The sequence below is a fragment of the Ursus americanus genome, chromosome 12 (assembly GCF_024610735.1).
Source record: "Ursus americanus isolate L20-20 chromosome 12, mUrsAme1.1.p, whole genome shotgun sequence".
Taxonomy (NCBI): Eukaryota; Metazoa; Chordata; class Mammalia; order Carnivora; family Ursidae; genus Ursus; species Ursus americanus.
Window position 1 is genome coordinate 45,160,036 of NC_142138.1, and position 13,495 is coordinate 45,173,530.

At 38.2% G+C, this 13,495-nt stretch overlaps 1 protein-coding gene and 1 long non-coding RNA gene across 3 annotated transcripts in view; one reads left to right on the plus strand and one right to left on the minus strand.

Annotated features, from left to right (window-relative positions):
• On the plus strand, positions 1 to 9,392 carry LOC148109185 (uncharacterized). The gene is made up of 2 exons (XR_015726318.1): positions 1 to 2,867; positions 3,169 to 9,392. It is a non-coding gene; the product is annotated as an uncharacterized LOC148109185 (long non-coding RNA).
• DNTTIP2 (deoxynucleotidyltransferase terminal interacting protein 2) overlaps positions 5,777 to 13,495 on the minus strand; it is a 24,254-nt gene continuing 16,535 nt past the window's right edge. Inside the window, exons 7-8 of one of the 2 annotated variants that reach the window (XR_015726317.1) lie at positions 8,336 to 10,789; positions 5,777 to 6,850 (exon numbers count right to left, since the gene is read on the minus strand). Coding sequence is in view for 1 of the 2 variants with exons in the window: in XM_045801754.2 (XP_045657710.1) it covers positions 10,696 to 10,789 (94 nt within the window). In the remaining variant the exon portion in view is untranslated. Of the gene's footprint in view, positions 10,790 to 13,495 lie in introns of both variants that reach the window. The other variant, XM_045801754.2, reaches the window with a different exon arrangement.

Consider the following 13,495-nt stretch of genomic DNA (forward strand, 5'->3'; position numbering starts at 1 on the left):
CCCTCTCTTGCTGGCTGTCTCTAATCTTAAAAAAAAAAAATTTTTTTTTCTCTGTATATGTATCTTGACTTGTTAACTTTATTCCTAGATAGTTTTTTTTTTGTGGAGATCTTTTCTTCCATTATATTTTCTAAGTGATTTTGATATTTTAAAAAATAAATTTATATCCAGCCATCTTAATTGAACTATTTTACTATTTAAAGTGATTTTTCAGTTCCAAACCATGGGATACCACTTCACATCCACAAGGATGGCTATAATAAGACAGACAGACAGGGGTGCCTCGGTGGCTCAGTGGGTTAAGTGTCTGCCTTTGGCTCAGGTCCTGATCTCCCACCCCGTAATGCACACTCTCTCATATAAATAAATACAATCTTAAAAAAAAAAGAGATAGACAATAACAAGTGTTGGCAAGGATGTGGAGAAGTTAGAACCCTCATACACTGCCAGTGGGGAGGTAAAATTGTAGTCTCTTTGGAAAATAGTTTGGCAATTAGTCAAAAATTTATACAGAATTACTATATAACCCAGCGATTTTACACCTAGGTATATACCCAAGAGAAGTGAAAACATATGTTAACACAAAAATCTGTACATGATTGTTCATAGTAGCATTATTAATAAAAAGTAAAAACAACCTAAATGTCCACCAACTGATGAGTGGATAAGCAAAATGTGGTATATCCATACAATGGAATATTATTATTCAGCAATAAAAAGGAATGAAATACTGATTCTGGTTGCAACATGGATAAACTTTGAAAACATTATGCCAAGTAAAAGAAGTCAGTCGTAAAAGACCACATATTGTATGATTCCATTTATATAAAATATCCTAAACAGGCAAATCTATTGAGACAGAAATTAGTTGTTGCTAAGTGCTGGGGCTAAGGGGAATGTGAAGTGACTGGGTATTTAATTTGGGGGGAGTGACAGAAACGTTCTGGAATAAGTGGTGATAATTGCACAACTCTGCATATACAAAAACCCACTGTACTAAACATTTTTAAAGGGATGAATTTTATGGTATGTGAATTACATCTCAATTTTTTAAAAGGAAAAGTTTTTTCAGTTAACTATGTTGTGTTTCCTGGAAATCTATCACTCACAAATAATTATAATTTTAGCTTTTTTCTAATTCTTATGCCTCAATGCTTCTCTTATAAAGCATCTGCTAGTATCTCCAGAAAACGTTAATTTTTGTGATAATGGTGACAGACTGAGTTGTCCTGTTTCTGACCATTATAGGAATGCTTCTCCACTAAGCATGATGCTGGCTTTGGGGTTGGTGCACACGCATGCATGCATAGACACACACATTTTATCACATTAAGAAACTATCCCTAGTTGTCAGTAACCTAAGGATGTTTTTTCCCCCTTTGATCTGTTCATATTATGCAATATATGAACAGATTTTCTAACATTTAACCCTTGCATTTCTTAAGTGAATCCTACTTGGTTGTGATGTATATTTATTTTAGTATTCTAATACTTTGCATTTTTGTATATTTAGAAAAATTGACATTTATTTATCTACCATAAATGCAGCATTATTTAGGATGGCCCCAAACTGGAAGTAACCTAGATGTCTATCAATAATGAACTGTTCGAAAATAAACAGAAACAGACTCAAATACACAGAGAACAAACTGGTGGTTTCTGGGGGTGGGAGGATGGGCAAAATAGGTAAGGGAGATTAAGAGGTACAAACTTCAGGGATGCCTGGGTGGCTCAGTCATTTAAGCATCTGCCTTTGGCTTGGGTCAGGCTCCCTCCTTAGTGGGGAGTCTGCCTCTCCCCATGCTTGTGTGCTCTCTCTGTCAAATAAATAAAATCTTAAAAAAGTACAAACTTAAGTTTTAAAATAAGTCACAGGGATGAGAAGTACAGCATCAGGCATATAGTCAATATTGTAATAACTTTGGTGACAGATAGTGACTACACTTATCACGGTGAGCATTGTGTAACGTATAGAATTGTCAATCGCTGTTGTACACCTGAAACTAATAAATGCCAACTACACTTCAGTTAAAAAATTAAAAAAATAATAAACTATTTGAAGAAAGTATAGTAGAGCCATATAATTGAATACAATACAGACCTTTAAAAAATGAGGAAGACGTATGTATACTGCTATGGAAAAATATCCAAGATTATATGAAAAAAGCGGATATAAAAATGAACATGTTTAGTATCATTCTACTTGTGTTAAATAATGCTAATAATAGTAATAACATGTGCATTACTATGATTGTGCATAGCAACTTTCTGGAAGCATATACAGTTAACAGTGCTGGGAGAAGGAGCAGTGATATGAAGGGAGGGAAGGCATTTTTTACTTTATATTTCATTGTAATGTCTGAATTTTTTCATAATAAGCCTATCTTATCCTTGTAATAAAAAAGTCAAGTTTAAAAAAAAATGAAAACAAAACCCAATATTAATGATGAAGTTCAAACATTGTTGCTAGATCACTTTCACATGGGCAGCTCTGATACTGCTTATCCACTGAGGATTTTCTGAATTGCGTTCAACATTTATTGACTCCTTACATTTTACTATATGCTGGGTCTCAGCCATAAGTATACCTTTTAACTCCCCCCCACCCTTAACGTGCAGAAATGTAAACAAAATCTCTCTTTATAGTGATTCCAGCAGGCAGCATGTCCTGAAGGTCTTGTACAACATGTTAATGTCTGTGGACTTTACTCAAACGGCAATAGGAAACCATCAATTGTTTTTAGGTGGAAGCAGTGTGCTTAGATGTGTTCCTTCTGTCCCCGTTCTGGCTGTAGTGTGGATGCCTGACTGGAAGAGTGCGGGACTGGAAGCTGGGAGACCCGTTCAGGGCAGTTGGAGTTGTCTCGGTAAGAAAATGATGGAGGCTGGAACTAGAGAGGTGGTGCATGGAGAAACCCAGAGCACATGCATTTGAAGGATAGGCAAAGAATGAGTTTTTTGGAGTCTAAGAAACGGCAGCCAGAGAGGTAGGAAGAAAACTAGGAAAGTATTCTCTCCAAAACCTGACGAAGCAAGTTGCCTCTAGAAGAGAGTCAAGAGGAAAAGGGAAACATCTAACATTTTTCTAAACGCCGACAAGTTTATTTAGCCCTTGCCATTTAATTATTCCCCAAGTCCTAATAAGGAATAATTATCCCCATTTTACAGATGAGAACATTTAAGATGCAAAGATGTTATGGGAGTAAGGTGAGAAGATAAGCCTACGAATGATGGGAAAATGTCTGCTCTTCTTCAGCAGGTAGGAAGAGTGCAAGGATAAAAGCATGAAAGTGAAGGAAAAATTGAAGGTGTTCCGTTTTGAAGACCTGTTTCCTTTGTGCTCTTTTACAGCTCCGCCTCACATACCCAGGATTCCAGGAAGGTACTGACAAAGAGGGAGTTGCCCCAGGGCGTGGAGACACTCCCATCTTATTGCTGCCTGTGGTCGGAACAGACTCTAGGACCAGAGGCCAGCGGTGGTTGCATTCCAGCTTCCTCCTGATTTGAGGCTTTCTACATCCATCAGCATTTAAAAAATATTTTATAATTTCATTCATCCTCAGTTGGATATGTATTTTTGAGTACGAGCTTTGTTCAAAGAACCACACTGGAAAGAAATACAAAGGTGAGTGAGATCGAGTGCATTTTCTTAGAGTTCACCCTCGTGTGGGGCAGGGAGCCACGGATGGATAATCTCATTATTTAGGATTGGCTTTGGTGTGAGTGGCAGGAAACTCAAAATAACAATGGATTCGGCAAGATGGAGGTTTCTTCCTCATGTGAAAGTTCAGGCAGTGGCAACTACCTGATCATGAGAGATCCAAGCTCTTTTTTATTCTTTCACCTTAAAACGCAGTTTTCCTGATGTTCTAAAAGCTCCTCCCCTGCCATCAGGTCAACATACTAGTTAGTGGGGAGAAGAAAGAGAACCCCACTTCAAGCTCACCCTTCTCTGAGGGACACTTCCCAGAAGTTGCACATACTGCTTTCATTCACATCCCATGGAAAGGTGAGAACCATAGCTTTTTTCCAGGTAGCCACATTCCCAGCTAAAAAGCATGTGTTCTGTAACTGGTAAAGGAAGGGAAAAAGTTCAGCAGTTTTTGCTGGTGATGTGGAAACAGGTATGCAGACAGCCACAGTGCAAGGTTAAAATAAGAGCGTGAGTTCTACTTACTAGCTCTGTGACCTTAGGTTACTTGACCTCTCTGTGCCTCCATTTCTTCACTTATAAAATGAGGGTAATCGTAGCACCTACTACATAGGTATAGGTTTACCTAAGGTTACCTACATTGTTCTGTACATATATAATGTTTCATACTTAGATACATGAACGGTTACATAAAAACCAGCTGTATTTATAAGTTTTTAGAACAGTGCCTAGTAGTGCTACACAGGTGTTTGTTAAATACATTTTTTTTTAAAGCAGTCAAATGGGAATTTTAAGAGTGTACACATCAGTAGAGAAAATCTGATAAAACATTTTATGAAGAAATGTAGACTGTCAGTTCTATGATGCCTGGGGCGTACCCCCAGCAGCATGCCTTTCCCAGAGTAGATGCTCAGAATACTGGCTTCTTATAAGCTTGAAAGGTCAAGTTTTTTGTTAGGTGGGAAGGAAGCAAGGAATATTTTAGGTGGAGTTAACCATATGAACAATGACATAAAAGGTGAAAAACTCACTGTATCTGGCAGAGTAGCTGGCATGCATAGAACTCAATATATATTCACTGAACACTCCGTATCAACTAGTTTGGTTTGGCTGAAATGTATCAGTTGGGTCCAGGCAGAAAAATGCATCACTCTAGAGAATTTAATATAGGAAATTGTTATACAGGTGATGGAAGTGCTCAAAGTGTGGGCAACCCAGAGACTGGAAAAGTAGGAAACCTCTATCACTCTTAGTGCCACAGGGTCATTGGGAGATGATGTTACCAGAACCCAGAAGCCTGGGCCATCCAGTGGTGGAGGGCTGCCTGGTGGGGACTGGGAAATGGCAGAGCCCTAACCCAGTCTAAAGCAGAGGGAGAGAAATACTCTGACTTCTCTCCTTCTCCTGCCCTCCTATCTTGTGTCAGTGCCTTACTGGGAAGCCAGCTGGTAAGTGAATCTGGGTTTAGGGGCTAGGTCTTTACTGGTGTACCCTGGTGCTTAAATAATCGATAGGACTCAATTTTGTGGTGACTGGCTGACTTTCAGACTGAATTTGGTAGAAAGTAATCAGAATTGAATAGAAGAACTATGGAGCAGCTGTGCAAGCCCAGCTGAGAGTCTATAGCTTATGGTAGTTTCCCAAATCTCAGTAAGCTGCACAAATAAGAAATAGTAGGTGCTTCCCTGGCTGGGCCTCATAGGTGACAGAAACAGAAAAAAATAGACAATGGGATAAACCAAGAATTTTTGAGATGTCTGACCAATTGGGTCCGGATTGATTAGGGAGGAAAATGTATCTTGATGGGATGGAGGATTGGGAGAGTTGAGTGGCTGCAATGCTTGAGATCAGGACTTGACATCTTTGGGGGTGGCACCCAGGCATCAGTATTATTGAAGCTGCCTCAGGTAATTCCAAAGTGCAGCCAAGGCTGGATTAGAAGGAAGAAGGCTGGGAGCCTGGGTGGCTCAGTTGATGAAGCATCTGCCTTTGGCCCAGGTCATGATCCTAGGATGCTGGGATTGAGACCCAGGTCAGGATCCCTGCTCAGCAGGGAGTCTGCTTCTCCTTCTGCCCCTCCTCCCACTGGTTCTCTTTCTCTCTCTCAAATAAATAAAATCTTAAAAAAAAAAAAAAAAGGAAGAAGGCTAACAGATTGGGGTACCCTGAGAGTTCAGCACCTTGACCTTTGAACAGTTTTAAGTAACAAGTCTAAGGCAATGACAGCAGTTGGCTGAAGTGGAGTGGAAATGAGGGTGGCTGGAATTGATGACATTGAATGAGACTGAGCAACTGTAGGGTCATCTTGAGTGAAATGCTTTTGATTTAATCAGGATAGTGATTTCACTAAAGGAAAAAAATCAAGAGTCTCTCTAAAGGTAAAAAGGGCAGTAGTTGCAATCACCAAGGCATGGAGAAGGCACTGGCCCAGTTGTCTAGTACCATTTCATCTCACTTTCGTATCTGGTCCCCTCCACATCAAGGAGCTGAGATGACCTGTTTTGAAGCTCAAGTGGGGAGAAGTGGCAGATTTGGCAGATAAATTAGCAAAGGTTTTAATGAGCTTCACATTCCAGAAGTAAGCTATCACTTGTTCTCATCGTCTCATTGCTATTTTTCTGTATGTGTAAATACGCACACACATTTAAGGAAAAAAATAAGTCTTACTGGATAACACACTGACTTTAAGATATAGAAAAAGTCTAGTTAACCACAATGTGTCTTGTTTGTACTTTTCTTTAATGTTACGCCTCTGAACTTCCCTGAGTTATGGGGCATGGGGGGGGGTAGGTGTAGGTAGGAATGAGAGATTGAACAAAGCTTCATCCATTTCTTCTCACATAGATGACTATAAGCACTTTCCTATTATTTTAAAAAGGTCAGGAAAAGAGCTAATGAACAAGACCTCAGAATTTCAGTATGTTGCATGGGGTATGAGGTCAGGATTTGGTGCCTGAGCCTTACCAGTCCCTCCTATGCAGTTCTGGTTATAACTGTTAAGAGCCCCGAGGAAGGAAAGCACCACTCAGCTCATAGCTGGAAGAGACCCCCTGACTGCATGGCTTCTCAGCTAAGTTGTTGGAACAACTTATGTTCCCATCATCCCCTACCTTTAGTAGAGAAAAAGTGCAGCTCAGGAAAGCTCCAAGTCCAGTTTCCCACCTCCTTTGTTGGAAGCGAGGATGATAGGCCTTCGCCCTAACAGGAAGAGTGACGGCACATGTTTTTTGACCTGTTAATACAGCAACTCTCTTCATTTGTAGAAATAGAGCCCAGTGTATCTTGGGCTCACTTCAATCTAGTTAGCAACTCCTCCTCCCTCAGGACAAGGGAAGAGGTGGGTGGGGAGTAGAATTTCCTAAATAACTATGCATTCAGTCCACTTAACCAGGCCACACCCCTCAGTGCCACATAAAGCGTGTGGGTCTTTTGGTTTTATAGCAATTCCGTGCTATCCTGAAGAAAAATTTCACGTTGTCCTATTTTTAAAAGAGAACATTACAAGGTGCTAAGCATGTTAGGGAAGTGTCTTGAACCTTCCAGATCGATTCTGCTACTAGCTGAGTCACCTCATTTGATACCCTGTAGAGTACAAACCACCCAGCCGAGCCCTGACCCACCAAATCAGGATATATAAGAACATGGTGGTGCTTTTGAGTCACTGAGTTTTGGGGTTAATTTGTTATGCACTGATAACTGGAACATCTGTCCACCACCCATCACCCGTAACTAAAATAATTTGCCTTCCTCACCATTCATGTTAAGTTTTTACTGAGAACTTTTTTCCACTTTAGGACCTCTCTCCACTGTTCTACCAACTTCACATTTCATAAGTTCATTTTGGGGTTTCATTTCTTTGATAAAACATTGATTTGCTATGACATTTAATTACAGGTCATGCTATTAACCCTGCTAGTTGGAAGCTATTAGTAACTGGAAGCATTCATTCCTTCTTCACTTTTAAACTAGAAACACTTCTTCCTCACTTTAAACTTGTGTAATCATGAGAAGACCTGCATTTTATATCTCAATTGGGTCAGATGCTTGGGAACAGCTAACTAGAAAGCATTTTTTGCTTCAACCCTTACTGAAAACTTTCAATAAAATGTTCTAGGTTATCACTCTGAACAACAGTTGTCAGCGATGGAGAGACTGAACTGAAAATGTACATACCTCAGAAATGGTATTAATATGTCATTTGATGTTTTCTTGTAACTAAGAGTGGGATCCCATAAGTTTATCCCAGTTACTCAAGGTTGTATTGAACCCCCCTTTTCTTTTTCTTTAAAATCCTGCCATGTGTCCTCTGGGCAGCCAAGTATGGCCTCTCACCAGACATCCTTGTTATGAGGACCCATGAGACAGTTTCTCAGGTCTTAATAAGGAATAATGCAGTTTCTCCAGAGCAGTTAGTTTTTATCTTCTATCAACAGCAAACACAGAACTGGTTTTTGTGTTAGATACTAGGAAGCTCAGGGCCCTCCTTTACCAACTGTTACACTCCATTTCACAGAATCATTTTACTAACTTCAGCCTGGTTTCATCGGATTTCTTCCACCCTCCTTTTCCTCTCCCTAATTTCCTCACTTAACAAACTAGTTGCGTTATAGACATTTTTAGTAAGTGGTCTTAAAGGCACTGTGCAGAGAGATGGGGTGTTTCGGAAATCTTTCAAGCTCTTACAGTATTTTGAAGGCCCTTCTTTCATCCGCACACTCTACCATGTCAGCACTTCGTTGCTTCTCAGTTGAGGAGTCAGGGTACTTTCTCATAGACGGGAAGCCTTAGATGAGTTCCAGTAAGTGAACCTTCAGTGACACAAGCCAAAAATCATTAAAACCAGACTTGCTTTGCTTAAAAAACAAAGGAAAATACATCCATTATTCAAATATCCAGATATTTGTAGAAGGCTGGGAACACGAAGACTTCCTTCTGACCTTTACCTGTAATTATACTTTGATAGTGTTCTTTAGTTTTGAAGATTTAAAATAAATTTTTGAAGATCACATTTGAGATAAAGAAGCTGTATTACCAGTTTCAGTTCCTTAAACATTAATAGAGGTGACTTTAAGTGATTTCTAGTTGAATCATTTCAGTTTATTTCACTAAGTACTTTGTAATTGTTAAAAACTCTCTATATTGTTCCAAGTTATTTAAGTGGCTTACAAAAATGCATATAATGAAATAAAATTAAAAATGAATCTGTGGAGACAAAAGAAAGCATGTTAAAATTTAACTAGAAGTAAATGCTCAAAAAAACATCTCTTAAGGTGGCTTAAGGACACAGCCAGACTTAGCGCTTAGGCTCAATTCTCTTTCCTTAGCACTGCCCTCTAATCCAGAAAGCTCTAATGCTGCTTTTATGTGTGGCAAAGATTAGAGGTCAGTAATGTTTTACTTGTAATACAAACTGTAACATCACAAATATGACTGCAGTTTTCAAGTACCAAATATTTCAACCTGTAGGAGCATTCATGAGTCAGAAACCATCCCCAAAATCATGTGGTAGGTTAAGAAGTTGATCCTGGGGCACCTGGGTGGCTCAGTCGTTAAGCGTCTGCCTTCGGCTCAGGGCGTGATTCCAGGGTCCTGGGATCAAGCCCCGCATCAGGGTCCCTGCTCCGCTGGGAGCCGGCTTCTTCCTCTCCCACTCTCCCTGCTTGTGTTCCCTCTCTCACTGGCTGTCTCTCTCTCTGTCAAATAAATAAAATCTTAAAAAAAAAAAAAAAAAAAAGTTGTTGATCCACACTTTGACCCTGAGAAAAACTGGGTAAGTCCTCAACTTTCTGTGCAGAGACATCATACCAAATGATAAACAATTCTGAGTATTCTTATGGCAGAGTAGCATGAGTTGAAGCAGTGTTCTGAGAACGACTCCTTCTGGAAGAATGTGCAAAGGGTAAACTAACTTCTCGTTTTGAGATTTAATTCTTTCATAGCGGGTCCTTATTTTACCCAATGGAAGGCAAAACTTAATATTCTTGGAATAAAAGTTTTTCTGTAAAAGAGAACAGATACAGATACTTGCCTAAATCCACATATGAATGTCATTGTCAGTTCTATTATTAACCAATCAAAAGGTTGGTTATGATCCCAAGCAATAAATACAAAATATGAGATTGTGTATTTACTGAAATCCCAAGCAGTTTGCTGGGAAAACAGAGGTTCCTTAAAAAATGACATTAAAGGAAGAACCCACTAAGAAGCATTACGGGAAACAGCCAACACTCCTTAGGTAGCACAAGTAGACTGGTCAGGATGTGTACTGCCACTGGAGAGGTATTAAATAACCACTTTAAAATTATTCCTGGCCAAGTTAAAATTATATTGATTTAATCCTAATTCACCTGGAACACAACACTGACTCTGGATAAAATTAATCTTTCTTCTTGTTTCAGTTGCTAAACAAAGAAAACAGTTCTCTTGCTTCGTCCACCTTTAACCCAAACTTTCTAGGAAGTCTTCATTACCTTTTTAAGTTCTTTTTATATAGCTTCATTTAGTTCTTCTGTCATATACTAACATTTGCTCCAAGAATACTTTTGTCTCAACTATGACTTTTATGCTTGCAACAAGCAGATTTCTGTATCCCAGCTTCACCAATTTTCTGGACTCGAACTTAGAAAAGGGCATTTCTGGTATACCGTCTCCCCGCTACACACACACACACACAAACACACACACGCTCTATAGTATTGTTTAGCTTTGATTGCGTAATTTTAAAGTTTTCTGTATATGTTAACTTTATACCTTCTAAATGTTTTTAATTCAATGTTCTTTAAATAACCAAGTGTTGAAAACTTTACAAAAATGTTAATCATATTAAAATGGTAGAGGTTTTCCTTTTTCTTCCTCAATGGGTCTAAACATGGGTGCGTCTTTAGTAGACACATCTTTTTATCCCAAGGGGTATGTGACTGATTCTCCCTCAAGTCAACTTTTTTCAAACAGGGCCAGTCTATATTAATTTGTGTGATGATGCTAATTTTCAAAACATCTTGAGCAAATAAAAGGGGATGTAAAATACTGTGGCTTGGTGAATCTTAATTGCGAAATTTCTTCTTCTTTCGAAACTTCTTTCCTGCTGCATTTGCTGCTTTTTCAGCCATGATCTCTGAGTACTTCCTTCGGTTATACCTAAAAAGAAAACCAAACTTTTAAGTTTTAAAGTATGACAACAGAACTTAATGTAATGGGGGTGGTGATGTGGTGGTGTAACTTCTAAATATCAAAAAATTGTTTGTATTTTCACTATTTTAGCATTTTTGTACTCAATTCCACCATGTGGAACCGTATTTGGAGCTGGGGGACTGAGCAGTGAACAAGACAACCATAGTCCCTACCCTTGCAGAGCCTGCAGTCTAGTGAGAAAAAAATGGCAACTATAACAGGAGGGCTTTTGAAAACTTTCAACCACTGGAGACCCATATGCCACATCCAGTTACCAGATGATACCAAATGCTTTAAACATTTCTGTAGGATGAAAATGTAAAAATAGCAGACTGATGCAGCAGCAGGTATGAGGTTCCAACTATCTTTAAGCCAGACATTAAAGAGATCTGCACTAAATCATTTTTGTTTTGTTCATGAAAATATATACCAATGTGTAATGGGATATTTTATTTTAAAAGGAATCAATATTTTTAAAGTTTCTTAATTTTAATTGCCATTATGGTAAATAGTGATAAATGTAGTCCACAGAAGTTCAAAAGAAAGGCTTATCAGTACAGTTTGATTAGGAAAAATTAAAAATTCTTTAACCATATAAAACTGTTCTAGACCACTTTCACTGTGTTACATAAATCTGTTACTACTTAAGATGATAATTAGCTGATACTCTAAAGCTATTTAAGCCTTTTACAACTTTATAGCTCACTCAATCCTACAAGAAGTCAGCAGCACAATTTACACATTCTTTTTTTTTTTTTTTTTTAAGATTTTATTTATTTATTTGACAGAGAGACAGCCAGTGAGAGAGGGAACACAAGCAGGGGGAGTAGGAGAGGAAGAAGCAGGCTCCCAGCAGAGCAGGGAGCCCAATGCGGGGCTCGATCCCAGAATGCCAGGATCAAGCCCTGAGCCGAAGGCAGATGCTTAATGACTGAGCCACCCAGGCGCCCCCCAATTTACACATTCTAACACACCTAAGATAACATTAAAAATGAAATAAAACCTAATCAAATGTGTTCAAACGTGACATCAAATTAACATAGACTGCTGTCACATGGGATGTTACATATGAATCCAAGGTGACCACAAATCAAAAACCATAATAGATACACAAAAAACAGGAATCCAAACAATTCTAAAGAAAGCCATCAAACCACGAGGGAAGAGAGCAAGATAACAGAAAAACTACAAAAAAACCCCCCAAAAAACAATTAAAATGGCAGTAACTATAGACCTATCAGCAATTACTTTAAATGTAAATGGACTAAATGCTCCAATCAAAAGACATAGGGGACCAATTGAATAAAAAAACAAGACTCATCTACATGTGCCTGTAACAGACTTGCTTCAGACTTAAAGACACATACAAACTGAAAGTGAAGGAGTGAAAAGAGATATGCCATGCAAATGCAGTGGGGGAAAAAAAGCCGGGTCAGCAATACTTTCATCAGGCAAAATAGACTTTAAACAAAGACTGTAGCAAGAGACCCAGAATGGCATTATATAATAAAGGGTTCAAACAAGAGGATATAACTGTAAATTTCTATGCATCCAACATAGAAGCACCTAAATAAAGCAAAAATTAACAGACATGAAGGGAGAAGTTGACAGTAATACAATAGTAGGGGACTTTAACATCCCATTTACATCAATAGATGGGTCATCCAAACAGAAAATCAACCAGGAAACAATGGCTTTGAATGACACATTGGATCAGACAGACTTAACAGATATGTAGAGAACGTTCCATCCAAAAGCAACAGAATACACATTCTTTTCAAGTGCACATGGAACATTCTCCAAGACAGACCATATGCTAGCCCACAAAACAAGTCTCAATAAATTTAAGAAGACTGAAATTATACCAAGCATCTTTTCTAAAGAATGATATGAAAGAAAATGAATTATAAGGAAAACATAAAAACACGGAAGCTAAACAACATGCTACTAAATACCAATGGGTCAATGAAGAAATCAAAAAGTAGAGCAAAAAAATACATGAAGACAAATGAAAATGGTCAAAAATCTTTGGGATGCAGCAAAAGAGGATTTGAGGAAGTTTATAGTGATACAGGCCTACCTCAATAAACAAAAATTTCAAACCATCTAGCCTTATACCTAAGGGAACTAGAAAAGAACAAACAAAGCCCAAAGTTAGTAGAAGGATGGAAAAAAATAAAGATTAGAGTAGAAATAAAATAAAAAGGCAAAAAAAACAGACTCATCAAGAAAAAAGAGAACTCAAAATCAGAAATGAAGAATTAACAGATGCCATAGGAATAAAAAAAATTACAAGAAAATACTATGAAAAAGTATATGCCGACGAATTGGGACAACCTAGGAAAAAAATGGATAGATTGCTAGAAACATACAATCTTCTAAAACTAAGTCAGGAAAAAATGGAAAATTTGAACAGATCTACTACTAAAAAAACTGAATCAGTAATCAAAAGACTCCCAACAAAATTCAAGACCAGATGGAGCCATAGCTGAATTCTTCCAAACGTTTAAAGAAGAGTTAATACCTATTCTTCTCAAACTATTCCAAAAAATTCAAAAGGAAAACTTCCAAAATCATTCTATGAGACCAGCATTTCTCTCATACCAAAGCCAGACAAAGACACTACAAAAAAAGAAAACTACAGGTCAATATGCCCCATGAACACAGATGCAA